The sequence below is a fragment of the Varroa destructor genome, unplaced genomic scaffold (assembly GCF_002443255.2).
Source record: "Varroa destructor unplaced genomic scaffold, Vdes_3.0 BEIS01000005.1, whole genome shotgun sequence".
Classification (NCBI taxonomy): domain Eukaryota; kingdom Metazoa; phylum Arthropoda; class Arachnida; order Mesostigmata; family Varroidae; genus Varroa; species Varroa destructor.
The window spans coordinates 30,737,940-30,758,419 of NW_019211458.1; the positions used below are offsets into that span (position 1 = coordinate 30,737,940).

At 38.6% G+C, this 20,480-nt stretch overlaps 3 protein-coding genes across 3 annotated transcripts; 1 reads left to right on the forward strand and 2 right to left on the reverse strand.

Annotated features, from left to right (window-relative positions):
• Positions 1-1,754: 1,754 nt before the first annotated feature.
• LOC111251279 (uncharacterized) lies at positions 1,755-11,825 on the reverse strand. The gene is made up of 12 exons (XM_086991803.1): positions 11,715-11,825; positions 8,400-8,508; positions 7,021-7,089; positions 5,983-6,092; positions 5,683-5,776; positions 5,028-5,130; positions 4,544-4,648; positions 3,770-3,990; positions 3,363-3,516; positions 2,841-2,985; positions 2,414-2,546; positions 1,755-2,042 (listed from the first exon to the last, which is right to left on the reverse strand). The coding sequence occupies exons 2-12, from the start codon at positions 8,430-8,432 to the stop codon at positions 1,833-1,835; spliced, it is 1,377 nt and encodes a 458-aa protein (XP_086847929.1). The 5' UTR covers positions 8,433-8,508; positions 11,715-11,825; the 3' UTR covers positions 1,755-1,832.
• A 70-nt stretch (positions 11,826-11,895) lies between these two features.
• On the forward strand, positions 11,896-13,732 carry LOC111250998 (10 kDa heat shock protein, mitochondrial-like). The gene is made up of 3 exons (XM_022807111.2): positions 11,896-12,046; positions 12,707-12,923; positions 13,292-13,732. The coding sequence occupies exons 2-3, from the start codon at positions 12,735-12,737 to the stop codon at positions 13,406-13,408; spliced, it is 306 nt and encodes a 101-aa protein (XP_022662846.1). The 5' UTR covers positions 11,896-12,046; positions 12,707-12,734; the 3' UTR covers positions 13,409-13,732.
• Positions 13,733-16,613: 2,881 nt separating this feature from the next.
• Positions 16,614-20,270, reverse strand: LOC111251604 (heat shock protein 60A-like). The gene is made up of 3 exons (XM_022808312.2): positions 20,119-20,270; positions 19,249-19,539; positions 16,614-18,858 (listed from the first exon to the last, which is right to left on the reverse strand). The coding sequence occupies exons 2-3, from the start codon at positions 19,526-19,528 to the stop codon at positions 17,372-17,374; spliced, it is 1,767 nt and encodes a 588-aa protein (XP_022664047.1). The 5' UTR covers positions 19,529-19,539; positions 20,119-20,270; the 3' UTR covers positions 16,614-17,371.
• Positions 20,271-20,480: the final 210 nt, after the last annotated feature.

Genomic DNA, 20,480 nt, shown 5'->3' on the forward strand with positions numbered 1-20,480 from the left:
AAGATGATTTCTGGGACTGAAAATCTAAAACTATACAATTGCCAAAGTAAATTGTCAAAATTTAATTATGTGCTTGTCGATATATAAAGAGATCTATCTAGCATTATCACTTGCTGTAACGCATATATCGTAACCAACTCGACCAGCGCGACTCCTCGTCTACTGAAAATTAACGTCGCCCGACAAAACGGATCGACGTTCCGCTAGAAAAGACACAAACGAAACGAGAGAATAGTGCTTTACTACTGTTCGAACTTCACAAGTCAGTGAAGCACACGAAATCATCAGTCGTGAAGAACATGTTTGTATCACACTATAAACGTATATCTACTCCAAACGACAGGGCACGTTTTGGCTCTAGCAACAGACGGTTACTCATCTCGGCAGCGCATAATCGATGACTCGATCGTGATATTTGTTGACTTACGCTTAGCCCAGTGCCATCCTACTGGTTCGCAATAGTCATGCACCTATTATTGGGCATTATAGTACAGTTTGTGGACTATCGGGTAGCAGTACGTAGATGTAGAGACATATTGTTAGGTTTTCGGACTTGTTTCTTAGTCCGAAAATCAGACTCTCACCAGACTACTACCTGTGACGATGTACGGACAATATTTAATTGTAAGGCGTCATTGTGCATGTTTCTAATTTAGTCATAACGCTTCCCGCGGGTACGAAACGTTGCTCCTCTAGAAGTCGAGACAGGTTGAAAAGGTGTGTGATAGGTACTGGCAGTAGGTAAAAGTACGGCAGTACCAAACGTGAAATTCGTTTAAATAAGCACTCAATTGTTACTGCTAATAGTTTTTCAAGAGAGTATTTTGTTTTGTACTGCAATTTAAGAAAATCGTATCTGGATATGTTCTAACCCTATTCTGCGAAATAACACTGTCACATGAAGCGGGTAAAGTAATAATAATACGTTTAATTTTCAGGATACTTCTAATTGGCTTCTGATTAACTGCTGGTTAAACCTGTATGATTTAAATTAGCATATTTTATATACTTGTGAGTTTAATTTCTCGCAATCGTTTCGTCTAAGGGGGGTGGATGCACTTATCTCGTTGCCGAACGTTGGTAGTGCTTTTGTAAATGGGAAATGACGAAAAAAAGGGTTAGGGGAAGTCGGCCTTGGGACAGGCCGTTTGGCCACAATGTTACGTTTAGATAGTCTATTGGTCATAATTGCCTGTCTTATTGAATGTTCCAAACAGCAATCCAGGTGTAGTTAAGCTATGGACGCCATGATAGAATCTTCAATGTTATGAGTAATTGTGTACCTATGTCGATACAAGCTTTTGTCCCCTATCAGGCAATAGACTGTTGGTCGAAACTATTACTAGTGGGAATTAGTTACATGGAAATATAATTAATTCTCATTGTTGGTGATTGCGTGCCTAAAACGTTATATCTTTTTACTACCCTATGCTATTATGATAATTTCCATAAACCGCCACAGTTAAAACAAGAACCCTCCAAACAGTTCAATCATATATCGATAAAAGAAAACTAACTCGGGATATTTATCAGTCACGTTAATTTTAAGCACTAGAATTACAATATAAACCGTCTTCACCTAATAATACGCTAGGATTCCAACAAAGGTAATTTTTTTTTTTTTTAGAAAATAAGAAGTAAACCGCTATCTTCATCTAGCAGACATTTACTGAAATACCTAGTTGAAATGTGCAATAAGTTATAGCGTTTGACAGTAGCTTTATCTTCAAGGGATAATACTGAATTTACACATCACTTCTTTTTACATGTTCTTTATTACACATTTACGCGTTTATCTCTCACTATCACACCTTAAATGACAGATCCTCTATTCATGTATAATGTCTTTTTACGAACACAATCTTATGAAATCTATCGTTATTGTTTTTCGTTTTGAAAATGAAGTCGGGCAAAACATTTTCGAGGCAGGGGACTGCTATGGCCTTCTTTCGTATGCAGAAACACAATAAGCTCACTGCCAACTCCGCTAACAGAAGCAGCAAATCAAAGCTTAGGAGTAGAATCAGCATGTAAAACAGACCCTGCAAATAACATTTGAATGGAAGTTAATCTGTCAATAGCATAAATACTATCGTTTTATTATTTTCTTATTAGTTTAAGAAGTTACCCTTCGGGCGAGCATAACGAGCTTACTCCACTATAATTACCGTTTTCGGTCAAACTAGTTTTCGTCAGCGATGTCTTTAGTTTTCGACTATACTGGATTGAAGTACGAAGGTAAAATTCGTCTTCTATAGAAGTATCTGAAGCAACAAAGCATGCTACTCTCATTGGTCGTATTCGTGCTATCTATTTCATTTTGTCCTGATCATATGTTCTTCTAAGTTAGTTATCCCGAGAAGATGTCTGTTTGATGGATAAAAATTACGTACAAAAAGAGCAGGGAACCAACCTGAACGTCCTGTAGATCGAGTGGACGAGCATTATTATCCTGACTTTCATCGCGACGGCTACAGGTATCTAGCGACTGCAATGAGCGTTCCCTCCACATATACACCAAGCCGGAATCAAGCATCTGACGAATCCTATGTGAATGAGCACGACTAGAAGTTCTGCTGTACGACATATCAAAATTGCAGTTTTCCCTAGAAAGCTATGCTCAGAGGAGCATCAATTACACTAGGTACCTTGGAATAAACGAATGAAAAGGTAACAGAAGCTCCATGGAGATCTGCAAACGAAAGGAAAAGCTGAAGCCTTGGCTATTGTGGCCTCTTCCAAGATGATCACTCACCTATACCGTACAACTAAAATTGCTCCCCGCTAACACGAGAAAGTAGGAAACTTTAATACATAGCCATCCAATACAAAAATCGTACTTGTAGTTAATAGCTTTCCGAAGCCTTGGATGTATATCCTGCTGCATCATCAACCCTAAATAATGATGACTGCATGGCTCTCGGCCTATATAGTAAAAACCGGTACGCTGAGCTGGTGGAACGTCCATACAGTTTTGGATTATACCTGCAGAACGAGCCAAAACGCAACAGAAAAGTTATTGAGCTCACAAAAAAAAGTATTTATGTTTTTTCATGGCATCAGACCCGTGTGCGAAATAGTGCGTTTGTTAACTGTAACAGCGTAGCGTCTTGGGAGCTTATTGACGTTTCAGCGCTAGCCTTTGTACATTTAAAGCAAGATGAGTTAACACTGTTGCGAAGGCAACGCGATGGCAACAAAGAACTTGTTATAAACATATTTCAACATGAACCATTTTTCAAAGAACCGAGGACATGAGTGTAATACAAATAGCCACTCTTTGGTATCTGAGATGTCGATTTAGGTACACTGTTTCATCGCACCTCAGATGTACCTTTGTTAGGATAACTGAACTCACTAACCACTGGTGAGAGTGACTGTATCCGCAATTATAACCGCTCGACCTGCAAGCACGTCGATGAGTCGAGGAGGCAGAAAAAGCTCAGAATCGAAATACTGCGACTTCAACAAGACGGAAAGCCGTTCAATTTCCATCAGATATGGATCCTTTGAGCTCTAATTACCAAAAAAATAAAATAAAAAAAAACATTAGGTCGTGGTTATGACCATAACTTCGCTTAGACCTTACTCTCGTTCCAGAAGCTTTCTCAATGTACTTATTATTTCATCCCCTTTCGTGCACCTCGTGTCAGCGTAAGTGATTGTTGAGGGACAAACAAAAGTTCCCTGTGTCGTATTCGTGCAAAAATATCGTAATTTTTTCGGCATGCATCTGTCTTTTTGCAAATATGTGTAATATAATTGTCACCCTAAAAATAAAAGGATACGCGCTTCCTCGCCACATGAAAGGAACCAGTTGTCTTGCAATTACTGTAGCAGCGTTCTCCACGCGTGGGGGTTCCGTTTTGATCAAAAGCGTAGCACGAATTTTTGCATTAAACACTTGCAAAATGATGAGAATAGCTATAAGCCAGACAGTCAGAAGTATCCGAAGACTATAAGTGCCGGGGAGCCACTTCTCATCGGTACCTGAATACAAAATAGAAGTGAAAAGAACTCGTTTGTAATATCTCTTGTAAAATACATAGCGGCGTATCTTTACAACTTCTGTGCAACCATTAGCTTGGTAACCGATCTAGATACTTTATATTAATTATTATAACTTAAGTTATTATAATAATGTATATTGTAAATGTATGACAAAGATCTATAGTTTAGATATTTTCCTTGAAATCTAGTTCTCATTCTCCAGATAACAAACTACTCTTTGCCTGAACCCCGTTGGTTCACCCTTAACCGCCGACTCTAGTTATGGCAGCGTGTAGAGTTAATTAATAAATTGCTGAAAACAATTTTTTTTGTTTAACCATGCCTGTTGGCTTAGCTTGAACCAGCAACCCAGCTTATTTGGTGTTTCAAATATTTCATCTAAATAAAACAGGCTCACCCATCATGACGATGTTAGTACAGTAATTGAATAGATATCTTCCAAAAAGATTTCCAAATGTTTTGTTCACTTTTCTGCGAAACAAGGTCGGATGGTCTGCGAAGTATGGTCGTAACATCTTTTCAAATGACGTACTTAGCAAAGCCATGAAAATGGCAGAGCAACATATCAACGCCCACGTTTGCCAGGTGAAGATCCGGATGTAGCCAAACATGTTTACCGACACGGTGAAACTTTGACCTGGAGAAAGCATTCGACAGAATTTTCATTCTATTTTTGAGCGTATGGTAGGTTTTAACAAAGACATAAGAAGATTAAATTCAGTAAAGGCATCGAGATGTTTTTGTGAACTGAACATTTGAAAAAAAACATAGTACCTAAATTCGCACGCTAAACTATTTGCTATGCTCAGCTGTTGATAGCAGTGTGTCCATTCCCTGTTGTAGGTCTACATTTTTTTTTCAGTGGTATTGCAATAGCGCATTTTTATTTTGTGTAGCCGCTTCACCTAATCTGTATAGTGTTTTTATATAGTTTATCATTGTTATTAGTATTAGTATCAAGGTGAACTTGTTCATCGTATAGAGAGACATCTGTCGTACACGTAGATTTTTCAAACCTGCTGCTATGCGCGAGGCGTCCCAGATGAATGGTGTTGTTATCTGAAAATCCTTAATTCTCTCCTCAGTTGGAATAAATGGTCCAATCGCTACATCCACCTCCTAAAAAAATATCCATTTATTCAAGTCAATTGCTTGTCATTTTACCAGTTTTATAGTCCCAGTCTTAAACGGGGGAAAATTTGAATTCGACGAGTAATTTCGCCTGTCTAACATTGGCTAAAATTCATATCCTTTAATCCAAGGTTCCCGTTATGCATCCAGTAAGATTGTGTTTTGACCTTCGCACTCAGAATCTGCCCAAAGCATCCCATTATGCTATTTGTCATATGTGATTGTGCTTAGACTAAGCACTCTTCTGCTATACTAATAACCGTTCATGGTGTCAATAGAAATATATGGCGCGTTTTGGTTTTGGTCCTTTTCTTGGCCGATTTTCCTCGGTATATAAGTGTCTATGAGAAAGTAGTAGGGGCCGAAGTAGGCTTATTGAGTAAGAACTGCAAACATTTTTCTTGCTTAGCACACTGTCAGCCGAAATATTCACGTGAGGCTTTATGCATAAGGGATGTTGATCTAATTAAAGTATTTGATTGTCTAGTCCTGCTGTGTAACTGCAATCAGCGAGCACCGCAAATGGCAAAATTCACTTACCTTAACTTGCAACGAACTTAAGGAACCTGTCCACTGGCCAGTCGACGACACATATGTACCTGTCGTGTGCTCGTGAGGTATCTGAATGCTGTAACTGCGTGGTCAACGCAACATTAGCAAAAAAGTTATTAGGTGTGAGTTTGACAATTGGAATTCATAGCCTCGTATGAAATGAATAGGTAAAATCTGATCAAGTGAATTTATTCACTCAGTGAAAAATTGATGAGTGGATTTAATTTGCATGAAAAATTTTTTGTATACATTTCGAAGTACGAGTACAATGCATGCAAACACACTCACTTAAGCCTCATGTAGGTCACAAAGACACTAAATACATGGTACATAATACCGGTCCCATTGTTGAGAAATCGCCCATTCTCGTCCCAGTTCACGTTAAAGTAGTAGCCATGCTGTAATACAAACAGCTTTTGAAATACTATGGAAGCATTATGAAGCTAACCTGCATAACATAGCTGGCTAATGATTAAACTAATTTGAACGTTCAGGTGTCTTCTATAATCTAGGAGCCATAATAATACTAATAACTAAGAATTTCAAGTTTAGAATACGGATGCGTCAATCAACAGGTATGAGAGGCCTGTTTTCTTGTATACAAATGTTGTCCCGTTTTGTTAGATCTCTCCTCCTTGTATTGTAGGAAGATACAGAGGGAGGAGGATAACTTAGCAAAGAATATAGAAAATCATCGTGATAGCGCAGTGGGTAGCATGTTTGACTGCTAAATCTGTGAATACAAGGGGGTTTAAGTTCGTATTTGGGCGCAGACACACTTCGTTTCGCACTGGAAGCCGGCCATTTAAACTAATGCCTGATGGCTAAGAGCCGGACGTACAACATGAAAACATGACCTAACACATAAAATCCTGCGACGAAAATTCTTATTCTACATTTTTATTTATTCTGTAATACGCAATATACTTCTCATTCGCTATTACTGTTGTACAAATCAAGAAGCTTGATATAAAAAGAGGCGGCAGGTTTTCTTTGTAACTAGAATGATTTCGAGACAAACCGAAAAATGTGTGAGGAAGGATTGTGAGGAAGGAAAAATGCGATTTTTCTCGTTTATTCGTATATGTACCAGTAGACGAGGAAATGGCCTTAAAAATAATTAAGGTAACGATATTAGGTACACTTGAATGACGCTGGATTACAAATATCTTATTGCCACAATCAAAAATCACTTGACTTGTTTTGGAGAACTAGTACTGGTAACGTATCGATTCTAACTATGTATTAAAGAAGTTATTTTTTCGAACTTGGAAAACTGCGAAACGAGTTTAGAAAGAAAATGATTTTAGCAAACATTTACCATACCGGCGGTATCGTAAAGCGAACATTGAATTCGGCGTCCTCCCTCCTTGAAACGTAAATCACCGTCCCTTTCTGAAAATTAATCATTCAAGTTGTGCTGTAAAAAAAGTAGGCCGAAAATAGGTGAGTAAAAAGCTACATGCAAATCGATGCTGAGCAAAAGACCAAAATTATTCAAATTGCCAAATAAACTAATTCTAACCACGTACCTGCGGTCGTTCAGGTATCTGCTTTAAAAACAACTTCCACCTCTAAACCGGTCTGTGTTTTTCTTCCTTTGTATATAATTCATTGACACAATTTCTCTAGAAAAAGAGATTTATTTTTTACATCGCGGCTTTTCACAACACTTCAGTAAAGTTCGCTTGATTGATCAGACGTATTGAAGTTCTTATCATCTTTGTTTATAATCGAAACTTTTTCCGAGTTTTGGGTTTGAAATAAATTGACACTATATTCGTTATCTTTTAAGGTTAAAGTTCAAAAAGGGTCTCGATAAGTTTTTTGTTGTCTTTTGAGTCAACTTGTTTTTATTTTTATGACCCGTTTCGACTTCTTATTCAATATTGGTCCAAGTAAGTTAATCTTAAATATGGCCTTTATTTTGTAGTATCTCGAAGTGGTTGTATTATTAAAAAAAAAGCTAGCCTTAAAAGGCCTTCCAATCTAAAGAATGTGACAACAGCCAGTTAGGTAGGACAAAGAGAGCACTTGCCAAAAGTATATGAGACTTGGCTATCAGCAAGCGACAAACTAAAACTAACTGAAAATTTTCCCGCCAACCAAAGATAGTTTATCAAAAAGGCGTTTAGGGCACAACCGACTTAGAATTGAACCCTAGAACAAGCTAATAAAACAAAAGAGCTTTGAAGCAACTGGTTGGTGCCTATAATTTCGCGTTAAAAAGCATTTGGATTAAATTTCCATCGATCTTGTCTAGCAACTTCGATATAAAAAATTTGACCGACTCTCATTTCAACAAAACTGATGAATACCACAACAAGTTCTTTCAAGTTCTAAATTTTAGAGTGCGGAAAATTTATAATGTTTTTACAACAACAAAATATGCGAACTGCTTGACGTATTCAAATGAAAGCCAAAATGCGTACCACACTGTTTCAAAAATCTGGCTCAAGAAAATCTGAATTAAAAAAGCTTCTTAAAGTTCTTAGAAAACAACACCGCTGACGTAAACTTGAAAAGCCATTCTAAGTTGGCTATCCGAGTAATCGATCACTGTGATTATGTCACACTTAGAAGAAGCTTAATACTTACTATCTAATATTTATGCATAGTACTTCATCTGCAATAGAATATGGTTACTTTAAAATTATATGCCAACCAGAAACTCAGAGAATGATAGAGATGTGTGTTTCAAGTACCTGCTGTGGTCCTAATTCCGGTAGGTTTGGCATCTTTTAGCCTGTTCAGTGAACCGTGACCTGCTGAGCTTTTTGCCAAACAAAACTGAAGAAATCGTTGCAGCCATGACTAAAAGGCAAAATATTCGTATCAATTTAGTGGTTTTCACCGGTACGCATAGTCATGCGCACTATTTGCGCAAACTGCATGTGAGTCCTAATTGTTAACCAATAATGCTTATCATATAAATTTGCCAACCTTATGCAAAAACACAATCCCGTACTGGTCAAAAGAACCATAAGGAGGTCAAAGAAACCAATGTTCGAGCATGTATACGACCGTGTATGATTCATACAAATATGTTAATGTAAGTAAACCTTCCAGAATAGAATAAAGTGCGTCTAGGTCCTGTTAAGGTTTCGGACGACCTTTACAATTTGACATAGGCTCTCGGACAGTATCGATTTTTATTGTTATATTCAGTCAAGCGCGTGCGACCCACGCATTAGCTTTTAATGCATAAGCTAAAATAAATAGCACTACACTGGGCATCCAATGATAGAGAAAATTATAATGTAACTATTGTATATGTGGCTTTATTCCAGCACGCGTACTAGTTGTGCCTGCATACGACAGCCGAATCTCATTTCTGAACTACGTCACCAGCTCTAAGTTTAGTTCAACTAGAAAACTACTCATACCAAAGAAATTGTCCTAACAAGGCCTATGCGATTTGCTTTTATGTTACTATGTGTACAGGTAAATGCTCGTAAACGCTTTTGTATAACAATGATTTCTTCAAGTCAGGATTTTCTAGAACTCTCAAATGAATCTGTGTTTACTTCCAGCAAAATCCTTGATAGTGGAGCGGCGTCGTTTAGCAAACAGGTAGCCAATGCTTACCTGTTTGAGTACATTGCCTTGACAACCATAAAGAATAAAAGCAACAAAGCCATACTTGTTCCAGTCTCAGTACTCTTAAAAAATTATTATCAGGAAAAATTAATACAAAAGACTAACAAAATTTAAGCAAATAACTGCTTATATAGTGGCCGTTCCGTTTCATAAAACTGTTAGAAAAACCCAGATAGGTCCAGAAAACCCTACCTTGGCTAACTGTACTGGTCGGGCAAATCCTTAATGCTATATCGAAAAGCTGATTCCGACTACTTCTTCTCATAAAAAAAAGATAGTCTGCTAATGTGTTTAAAAACATACTAACGGAACATTCAGGTCGAGATTAAAGTCCGTTAGAGAAAGCACAATAAAAAATTAAATAATATATTTTAAAAAATATACATGAGAACAGTGATGGAAAATGAGCCCCACACTTTATTACCCAACCGGTGTAACGATGCTGAACCCCAAAAAGTTATCTTTTTGCATTTCGAAAAATGCATCTAGTTGTATACGATATAGGCATCGACAACCATTGGACGAGTTATCTGAAAGTCTTCTGAACCCTTAATATATAAAAAACGCTTTCAAACCCGATATGCTTGTTCCATACACATCGGGTTTCCATACGAGTATAAAGTTGCGGAAAAAGCGTATTCTGAAAATCTTGAAATAGTCTTCATAGTATTCCGTTCAACTTCTCAGATTAAATTGCCGCTAATTAAGCTTGATATTTTTATCGTTTATAAGAATAAGGACTAAACCTAATAGTTTCTCCTCTTTTTTTTTTATTGATTACGCTATTTTAGCAAATCCTACTTCAAATGATGTTAGATCTTGTCTACTCCATTTTTTAAAGCAAGAGACTATTTTTTGGTTCCTCTTGTACGAGTCGAATTATTTTTTGGTAGCCCATGTTTATTCAATGATTTTCAATATAGAACATAACCTAGAAAGTGCTCGCATGAATTATATTAGAGATAAAATTACTTGTAATAACATTAAGCCAGAGACAAAACGAATTCATTGAGATATTCATTCTCATTCGTCATTAACTTGAATATTATAAATAATTTTTGTTGCACGAACAGTGGTTATCTACTTTCCCGTAAGAGCAACGAATTAAACAGAAAATTAAATATAATCTCGAGGTAGTTGGTATTGAATCATACAAGAAGCGGACAGAAGCGGTACTTTTGAATTACAAGTATAATAAATACATATTTTACAGAATCTTTCTTATTTAAACCTTGTTTTATTGTTAACACGAATATCAGTATTTGGCACTTATCAGGCCAGCTGATTATGTAATTCAGACTAAACTTTGGCGTTTCCCTGGATCCAACTCTGCGCGAGGCCTGTAAGGAAACCGGAGTTCGTGATGTTCTCGTCTAAGTTTTTAGTACCTTTCTATATTTCGATTTATAGGGAAGTATAGAAGACATAAATTTTTCAATACTAGAGCAAAAATAAAACCATTTTTTTATGATAAATGTCCCATTAGAAAACATAGCCGCTACTAGAAATGCTGGTGTCCCGATTATACACTGTTAAGATTATTTACATAAATGCCAGGAGTATTCAGATAAAAGCAAGAAACAGCGACAGATACTCGCACTATATTGGTAGCACTACTTGATGGCTAATATATAGACAAATTACTCCATTGGCAGGCAGGCATTCATAACTGCTAATTTTTTTTCTGCTTTATCTGTTTTTTATATTGATTTAGCTCTCGAAAGCATAAAATAGAGATTATTGAAACCATAAGATAGTTAAAAAAAAGTCTCTACAACAGGAAAAGCACGAAACAGGGAGTAATCGAGTAAAAAATCTTTGGCACACTATATGAAAAACCTAAGTTCTTAAAAAAGAGATCCCAGTTAACGACAAGAATAGCCTGAATGTCTGAAAGAATTTCGATAACTTTTTACACTTTGTTATGTTTCCTAGGCCTGATAGAGTTATGGCATCCGTACATCATCTTTTACCATACACGTTAAAATTACGAAAAAAAAATACACAAAAAAGAAGAAAACAAAAGTAATTTAATACAGTAACCTTATACTATATAGTTCTGCCAGAAATGCGGGCACAATCCGAAGAGGAATGCTTTCGATGCTAATATCGAAACACACAATATTTTTGTTTCATGTTATACAGTGTGTAAGGGTAGCGCTAGAACACATCTTGGTACGCCATAAGGTAAGACTCTTGTCTGCTTTTTCAAATTGTTGAAATAAAAACTTGGCTATTCTACTAGCGAAACCGCGCTCACATTACGTTCCTAGGTTCCCAATTACAGAAAACCTCAGCATTTCAAAATAAATTAGTTCTAGAACATTCGTACAGTGATATATAATAATAGCTGTACGCGCGTAAAAACAATTGCGCGAAAAATTTTTTTGGACAAAGGGCAAATTTTTGAAGCATTTTACCGCATTTTAACACTTTTTCCGGAAAATTTTAGCCTTTCATTTCCTCTCTCTTGCTTTTTCTTCCTTGTTCAATATCATATGCCTACGGCGCAGCCCGACTTGCGCCTGCAGATCTCAGCGACCATTCTATAGCCGGCGTTCTCTCCATTTAAATTTACCCGCCGTTGGCTCTCACCGGCGCGAAGCTTCTATAAACGCTGTATTCTTGGGTGCGGTAAGCAAAGAAGGTAGCCGGCCTGTGACTCGCGCACGCTGCCACTGTCCCTCGCGCACGTTGCCTTTGTCCGTGGCGTGTCGTTGTTCACGGATCTAAGTCCTGCTGCTCGACTCATGTAAGTGTTGCCCAATGCAATTTCCGCTCGCTATTAATAAATGTCATACCCTTGAAATTCGTCGTTGCCCTGTTACAAAAAAAGGTTACAACTCGACATAAACTTATAAGATTTTTCGTGTATCGGATATCACTACGCGAATTTTCTAGAATATAGAAAGGCCCACTTAACGTAATTGAAGAGTTTATGAACTTTATCAACATAATAGAAATATCTACCGCTTTGCGACTTCTGTAGATAATCAAGGATGCTTTTAAGCTAAGAAACTATCACTTCAAAGAATGGCTAATGATTTTCTTTACCGGTTTGAAACGATCCAACCACGTTGCGTGTACCTACCGGTTAGTTACGTATTAGCCATAAAACCAAACGCTGTTCAGTTAGCCGTGTTGCTGCCTACGTGGAACTGTAAAGTCGTATTTATATCTCGTAGTTATAATATTCGTTACGTACTGTATACGCTCATTCAGTTCATTTTTTCGTAAGTTTGCTTAGACACCCAGCCTAAATGAACTAGCGACGCCTACTTAAACTATTATCAGAAAGCTGAATACTAACATTTCCACTTTTGCACTTTTGTTACAAGAAGAGTTTTCTTCTTGAAATAATTAGATACATTCATTCACCTTTCTACGTGCTTTTGTATTCTCCTAATGACAGTTATCCTCAATACCAGAGAAGTGAGAAAATGGCCGCTGCTGGACGACGTCTCATACCCCTGCTAGACCGAATCCTCGTCGAACGGTTTGCCCCAGAAGTGAAATCCAAAGGTGGCATTCTGCTTCCTGAGCAAAGCCAAAGCAAGGTTCAGGTTGCTACAGTCATCGAGGTCGGAGCTGGTGCCCTAACCAAAAACGGGGAAAGGATTCCTTGTTCAGTAAGTGTGCTTAATAAAAATCTATTACTAAATAATGTGCAGCAAATGTAAAAAAATGCGAATTGCAGATTGGCCATAAATATAAACTTATATGTAGAAATGGACATACTATTGTTTATGCGTAGAAGTCACGGTTAGATTTGCTATCATATACACGGTTTCCAGTCAGATAGCTTTTATCGATCGTCTAGCTCGTTTCAGAGGAAACACGTAGTTCCCTTCACATAAGATTGTCAAGCTCGCTTCACAATGAAGACTGTAGTTCCTTTTATGTAAAATTACAGAGTGGCTTTACAGCCAGATTCCATCTATATGTTAGTATTTTGTCCTAACAAGTCCAAATTCTGTTCTCCCTCTGGTAATTATAGGTAAAGGCTGGAGATCGCGTACTCCTGCCAGAGTATGGAGGCCAAAAAATCGAGGTCGATAAGAAGGAGCTGTTTATTTTTAAAGAGTCCGATATTCTCGCGAAATGGCAGGATTAGAGTCGTTCTCGATAGAAATGAATTCTGTAGAAATGAAGAACACCCCAGGCATACACACAGATCCATATGTAAAATTAAATGTTAATGATGGGAACGAAACACAATAATGAATGGAAGCATTATACAGGCGAAGATAGCAGCCAATGTTCTCTAATTATTGCAAATTTTTCATAGTAAGGGAATTTTTTTACCCCGCCCTGTAATCGGCGTGCTGCTAGGCAACGGGGTGTTTCCCCGTGTTTTACTGTGTGTGTATGGATCACTCATATGTACTATATATATCCTGTACGTGAATAAATCGTGGTTTTATATATATAAACTTAAGCATCAAGTGTTTTAGTGTGTTTAGGATCGTTACAGCAAAGTGTAGATAAATTTGTTCAGGTATTTTCTTACTAATAGCATAAAATATGGTATGGGCTAATAGTAGCGCGGTGCTCTGCTCTTTTAGTTGTATGGGATCAGGTACGGGTTACTGGTAGTACGGTGATTTGAAATAAGCGCGAGGTGCTGCGCAATATAGAATCGATGGTAGTGTCATATAGAAGCTACAGGGGGCTACTTTGTTTGTGTGTCCCTATTCCGGGCTTCGGAAAACGCAAATGAACTATTCGAAGTTGGAAAAGTACAGTTTCATAATCTTAATATGCACTGCTCAAACAGATCTAATTATCGCTAGTTTTACTATAGGTTTACTTTTTTCGTTTCGATAAGCTCACCGGATCACCGCAGTGAGCGAACGCCCCTGACATCATCGTTTATTAAAGATGGTTACGTTAAACAAAAAAGGGGTAAGCTATTACAAACAATAGTGTCCTTTGAGGCTGAGCAGATCATAACCGACAAATTGATCTATTAAATACGTCGTGTCTATAATCAGCAGCCTCCGTTACTACTTTTTAGTGTTGGGATTAACTAATTTTTTTCCGGAAGTATACAAAGCAGTTTTTGTGGTGTCAGTCCACATTCTATCGAACACATATGCGTGCATATCTCTACTGCAAAAACTCAGAAACTAGTTCAGTGATAATTACAAAAATTTATCAGAATTTAAACCTTTGTCTATTTAGTTATATATTAATTACTGTACTCTTTATTTATTATGGAGCAGGCATATTACTCAAGACGTTATCCAGGAACCACTAAAAGAATATGTATTTTAAAACTAATAGAATTAGACCTATGATTTTTCTTAATTAATTAATTGATTGAAGCACCTGTATTGCGAATATTTTAGCCAATTCTATAAATATCGTCATTTTCGGTAAAAGACTGTAACAATGTTAAGCGAATCGGCAGATTCGCTTGATCCAGCGGTTTGTGAGTAAAGTCTACGATCGATGTCAATTTTAAATACTTGCTCTATACTGTTTGTATGCCCATATCCTGAACTAACGAAAACAACAATAGTCGAATTCAAGTCCAAGTCGAATTATTGCCATAGGGTGCTATTTTTACTTCTCTTCTAAATTATTTACGTAATTTAACGCCAAATATCCACTTTCTAGTTTCGTTGTCAAATATCACCGACCTCTGTCTTTCGAGCGTTGTGTCTGGTATCGCCAATAAGCATTTTATCAGACGGCTTCTAGCACAAAACGAAGTGTATCTGTATCCGGGTTGGGGTCTAGACCACAACATGGTCCTAATACTGGCAAAATATCACCAGCCTAACAGATTGAATATATTTCGTAATATTACACAGTGCACGCGCAATGGTGTCCTTAATACTCAACACAACCCGTCTCTGTTCATGCAGTTTCGGCTAGCGTTCACCGGCCATTATTGCATGAATTCTGAGATCTATTTCATGGACATTTAATAAAAGGAAATCGCATTTTCCAGCAGAAGTATTACATAAGCGAAAACATCCAAAAGACAAAAACATCGTGACCATCTATTACTACGACTGTTGATACAGAAATTTTGTTATACCTATAACATACATTCAGCTTTATGTATGTCGCTGTTGTTGTGCTGGCGGGTATAATTACAACACATAATCAGCGTGTTAGACGACAATGTATTCTCTATAGGCTGAAACAATCTATTCCAGTGAAAAACAAAGAAAGTAGCTTAACTTCTTAACTCCCCTGCTGCAATATCTGTTTGACATTCGATATTTTGACAAGAGAATCACGTCATTCATGTGTTGAGCACGTGCTGGAAGCCAATCAAGATGTGTTCTTTCATTTAATTCATTCTATACATATGAACATATGAGGAACAAGACTTGTAACGGTGAAGGGGTGCACAGTTCTTTTCTAATCATTTGTTTGGGACGACGGGTTTGTCCATTTCTGTCCTTTTCACTGTGTTATCTCGGCTTCGGCAGATGTTTTAAAGCTACCGTAACGGCATATTCTTCATGCGTAGAAATTCTAAAGCAGATTGCAGCGTAGACCTGTTTGGGAGAATATACATGCTGCAGATAACGTCGACTGTTATTAGATTGTAATAATTATACGAACGATTGCGTCAACAAAATGGAATAATCCTTTTTCCCTTGGAATAATCTAAACGACTGGGATAGAGTATTCTATTTTCTCTTGGGATGATCTAAGCGACTGAGATATTCTACTTGAGTTTGCACTCTATAACCCACTAACCAACATGGTTCGTGTGAGGTGTAAAAAAAAGCTGTAAATTCCCATAACATGGTTCGTATGAGGTGTAAAAAAAAGCTGGAAATTCCCATATAGCTTGCTCTAATTCTATTAATTCTATTCGTTAAGTGCAAGTGCACTTTAATCTATAGGAATCTATTGCACTTTGATCTATAGGAATCCATTCTCCTAACGCCATTCTTTAAATTATTAACTCGCCCAGCTAGCGCAAGTACACAACTGTAAAGAATGCATACGGTACCACATGGCAATCATTTCAGAAAATTTGATCAATTGAGATCGGCCAGAAAGCGCAAATACCACCTATGTTTGGATTTGGATTGTTCCTATGGAATTTTTCGTCTATGTGTGATTGAAAAGTTTCTTATTGCTATGCATTGAAAAGTTTCTTATTGCTATGCATTGCATTTGGAGTGTTCCCATCTAATATTTTGTCTATGTGTGATTGAAAAGTTTCTTATTGCTATGCACGTTTGTCGTTTTGCGCTGCCACTGAAAATGTTTGAAAAGTTTCTTATTGCTATGCACATTTGTCGTTTTGCGCTACCACTGAAAATGTTATAGACAACTCGAGTAAAAAGTATGTATAAAGGAGTTTTATTAACACCAGTATGGTTCAGCATTTGTACATTAGCGGAAATCGGCCGTCTATATATATACGTACTATGTAATGGTATGTTCACCTATATAAAAACTAATTCAATAATTTCAACATGTTCAGATGGCCGACCGACCGATTGACGACTTCGTGCCACACGCATCTCTTCGGTGTTTTATTTCCCGTATCACCCAAAGCAGCTGTTGTTTCCGATAGCTTTTTTGTTCTTACAATAGTCGTTCGCAGCCGGAGTCTTCCGCGTTGTTTTGCTGGACTTTTCTCGAAATTAGTTCTCTCGCTCTTTTTACCTTTTTATGTTAAACTTGAATAGCCATCATATCATATAACACGCACTCATGATTTGCTAATGACAACATTATTAGTGGCAATACTAACAGCCGCTGAATAAACTTATACGCCTATGAAGTGCTCATAAAATATAAGCGTCTTGTATATATATAAACCGGGTTGCGTTGATTTCTATGCTAAATAGAAGTTGATTTCTACGCTAAATCGAATAGAATTTTACCACATTTTGTGCAGGAGATGTTACTGCCCACAAACGGTTTTAAAAAGCAGGTTCGTTGTTACTGGCTCAAGAATTATGCTATGCCCTGCTTACGTAAAGTAAAACGATAGATGATGAGAAAAATCAAGGAAAATATTACAAGAAATGCGATGTCCCTCTCTCGGATGCATATGCAATACTAGCCAGTAATGGAGGTGTACCCATTATTCTTACATCATTCCACCCATACCACCCATGCCACCCATTCCGCCCATACCGCCCATGCCACCACCCATCTCCTTGTCCTCTTTAGGAAGCTCGACGATCACCGCTTCGGCCGTCGTTAGCAGTGAAGCGACCCCTGACGCGTCGGTCAGCGCCGTTCGTACGACTTTAGTCGGATCAATGATACCAGCTTTGATCATGTCGACGAACTTATCGTTGGCCGCATCGTAACCAAAATCGCGCTCCTTCGACTCGATGATCTTGTTGACAATCACTGACGATTCTAGTCCGCCATTAGCAGCGATTTGGGTAGCAGGCGTTCGTAATGCCTTCTTGACGATCTCTACACCCATCTGCTGATCGGGAGTGTCGCACTTTAGTGCCTCGAGAGCTGGGAGACAACGAAGCAGGGCCGTTCCACCGCCGGGCACGATCCCCTCTTCGACAGCAGCACGGGTGGCGCACAGAGCGTCGTTTACGCGGTCCTTCTTCTCATTCACCTCGACCTCTGAACTACCGCCAACTTTGAGCAGGGCAACACCACTTGAGAGACGGGCCAAACGCTCTGAGAGCTTTTCCTTCTCATACTCCGATGTTGACATTTCAATCTCGTCTTTGATCTGGTTGATACGGCGGTCAATGTCAGCCTTTTGGCCCTTGCCCTTAAGGCAGAGCGTATCGTCCTTTGTAACGGTCACTTCTCCAATTTGGCCAAAGTCGCTCATCTGGATATCCTCCATTTTGACGAGGTTAGCCTCGTCGCCGAAGACTATACCACCTGAAGCGATAGCCATGTCATGCAGGGTGTTCTTACGGTTATCACCGAAACCGGGGGCCTTCACAGCAACGACCTGCAGCCCGACCTTAAGCCTGTTTAAGACAAGCATCGACAGAGCCTCTCCATCGACGTCCTCAGCCACAATGAGCAGAGGTCGACGAGCCTGATTCGCCATCTCGAGGGCCGGAATCAGCTGTTGGCCGTTTGAAATCTTCTTCTCAGAAAACAGCACCAAAGCATCTTCAAATTGTACTTTAGCACCCTTTGGTGTATTGATGAAGTATGGCGAGATATATCCTCGATCGAACTTCATGCCTTCGATTACCTCCAGTTCGTCGGTCAATGTTTTGCCATCCTTGACGGTGATTACTCCATCTCGGCCGACCCTTTTCATAGCGTCAGATATCAGAGTGCCAATCTGATTGTCGCCATTTGCCGAAATCGTAGCAACTTGAGCAATCTCCTCGGGAGTTGTTACCTGCTTGCTAAGTTTCTTTAGCTCATCAATGCATACATCAACGGCTTGCATTACACCGCGACGAATCTCAATAGGGTTGGCACCCTTCGAGATCTGGTTGAAGCCCTCTCGAGCGATGGCCCGCGCAAGTACTGTCGCCGTGGTTGTACCATCGCCAGCCGCCTCATTCGTGTTGTTAGCGACATCCTGGACAAGCTTAGCACCGATGTTTTGGAACTTATCCTTAAGCTCGATTCCTGCAATCGGTTAGAGACATAATATGTGAATAAGATATTTGCTACTACGAATTTTTTTATTGTTCGTAATCTATGGCTATGAAACGTTTGCAATTAACTAAAATTTTCTCGGCTAGCCTCAGATAGGCTATTATTTTACTGTTTTCTTAAGTTTGTCTTTCCACTGTCATATAAAAATTAAGTAAAAATCCTCGTGCAGGCCTAATTTCCGTTAAGCACAGCAAGGAATATGAGCACCAGGACGCAGGCATACATTAACTGCTCTTCTGATATATTCTTCAATGCATTAGGAAATGCGATGATTTACTCTTCGTGTGATCTCAGATACTATTTCGTTTTCGGATTGTTTTCAAACCTATATACATATATATATGAGAACAAAATACTAACCTTTGGCGACAGTGACGCCGTCCTTTGTGATTTTAGGTCCTCCCCAAGACTGCTCAAGAATAACGTTGCGTCCTTTAGGGCCCATTGTAACTGCTACAGCATCGGCCAGAACATCGACTCCTTGAAGCATAAGGGCGCGCACATCCCCACCAAATTTTATGTCTTTCGCATTAAATAGCTGGGAACTTGTCGCCAATGCACGCATTCCCATACGCAGATGGGCTTGGGAATAGACGACGGCCATAGCCTGCCGGCAAGCTGGACGCAAAAGCCTGTTCATATTTCCTGATTCTAGAGACAGCAAGTGGCACAAAAACGAACAAAAATTAGATGAGATAGCGGGACATCAAGTCATGAGAAGTCAAATGAGCAAAGTACAGTCAGTTGAATAAAATAGCCTCGTACCGCAATAGACTTAAGAATTTTGTACCGGGTCATTGCTTCCAACGTTTAGCCGCCTTTAGCACTAAATATCTATTTACGTCAGGTTTCAAACAGAGTATCCCACTATGTCTCACCTTATTAGGCAAACACATTGCCGTTGCACTACCATCGAGAAGGCTTACGCGTATATCCGCGCACCTACCGCTCATTTGATTGGGTGTCTTCATAAAAGAATCTACAAATCGATAGCAGGTAAACTCCCTATAAAATATTGATTATCTTACATAAGGAATTAACTACGCCGGTACTTTGTATCTTAGAAACTTCATTTTTTAATGTAGTTTTGTCTACATTGGCATTAACTAATGCACCAGGCACCACCACGTGTAACCGGCATCAAGAGATAAAACGTCTTGGACAACTTATTTATCATAACGTTTGAAGCACCTTTAAAACATTCTAATACGGTTAGCAGATAATACTTACACGCGCTTACGATGAGAGAGACGACAAATTTCAACTTTACGGAAGTCTGTGGGTGGACTGACTCTGCCGCCACGCTGCTTGAATGAACGACAACGCTTTGCTCTGCGCGAATGTCGAAACTTCTCGAGGAACCGCTGCTCTAGCAAAGGTCACGTGGCAAGGGGCGCGGATTTTTTTGGCTAGAAATAAGAAAAAATGTTAGATTATTTTCACTAATTTCCATTTCGGTTGAGGCTATAAGCTATATGCTAGGAAATGTAAGCGCCCAGGAAGCTAAGTAAAATAATGAATTAAGAAGAAAATTCTCGAAAGAATAATGAGCCGTTCGCCGGAATGAACAGAAGGCTTGCTGTAGATCACGT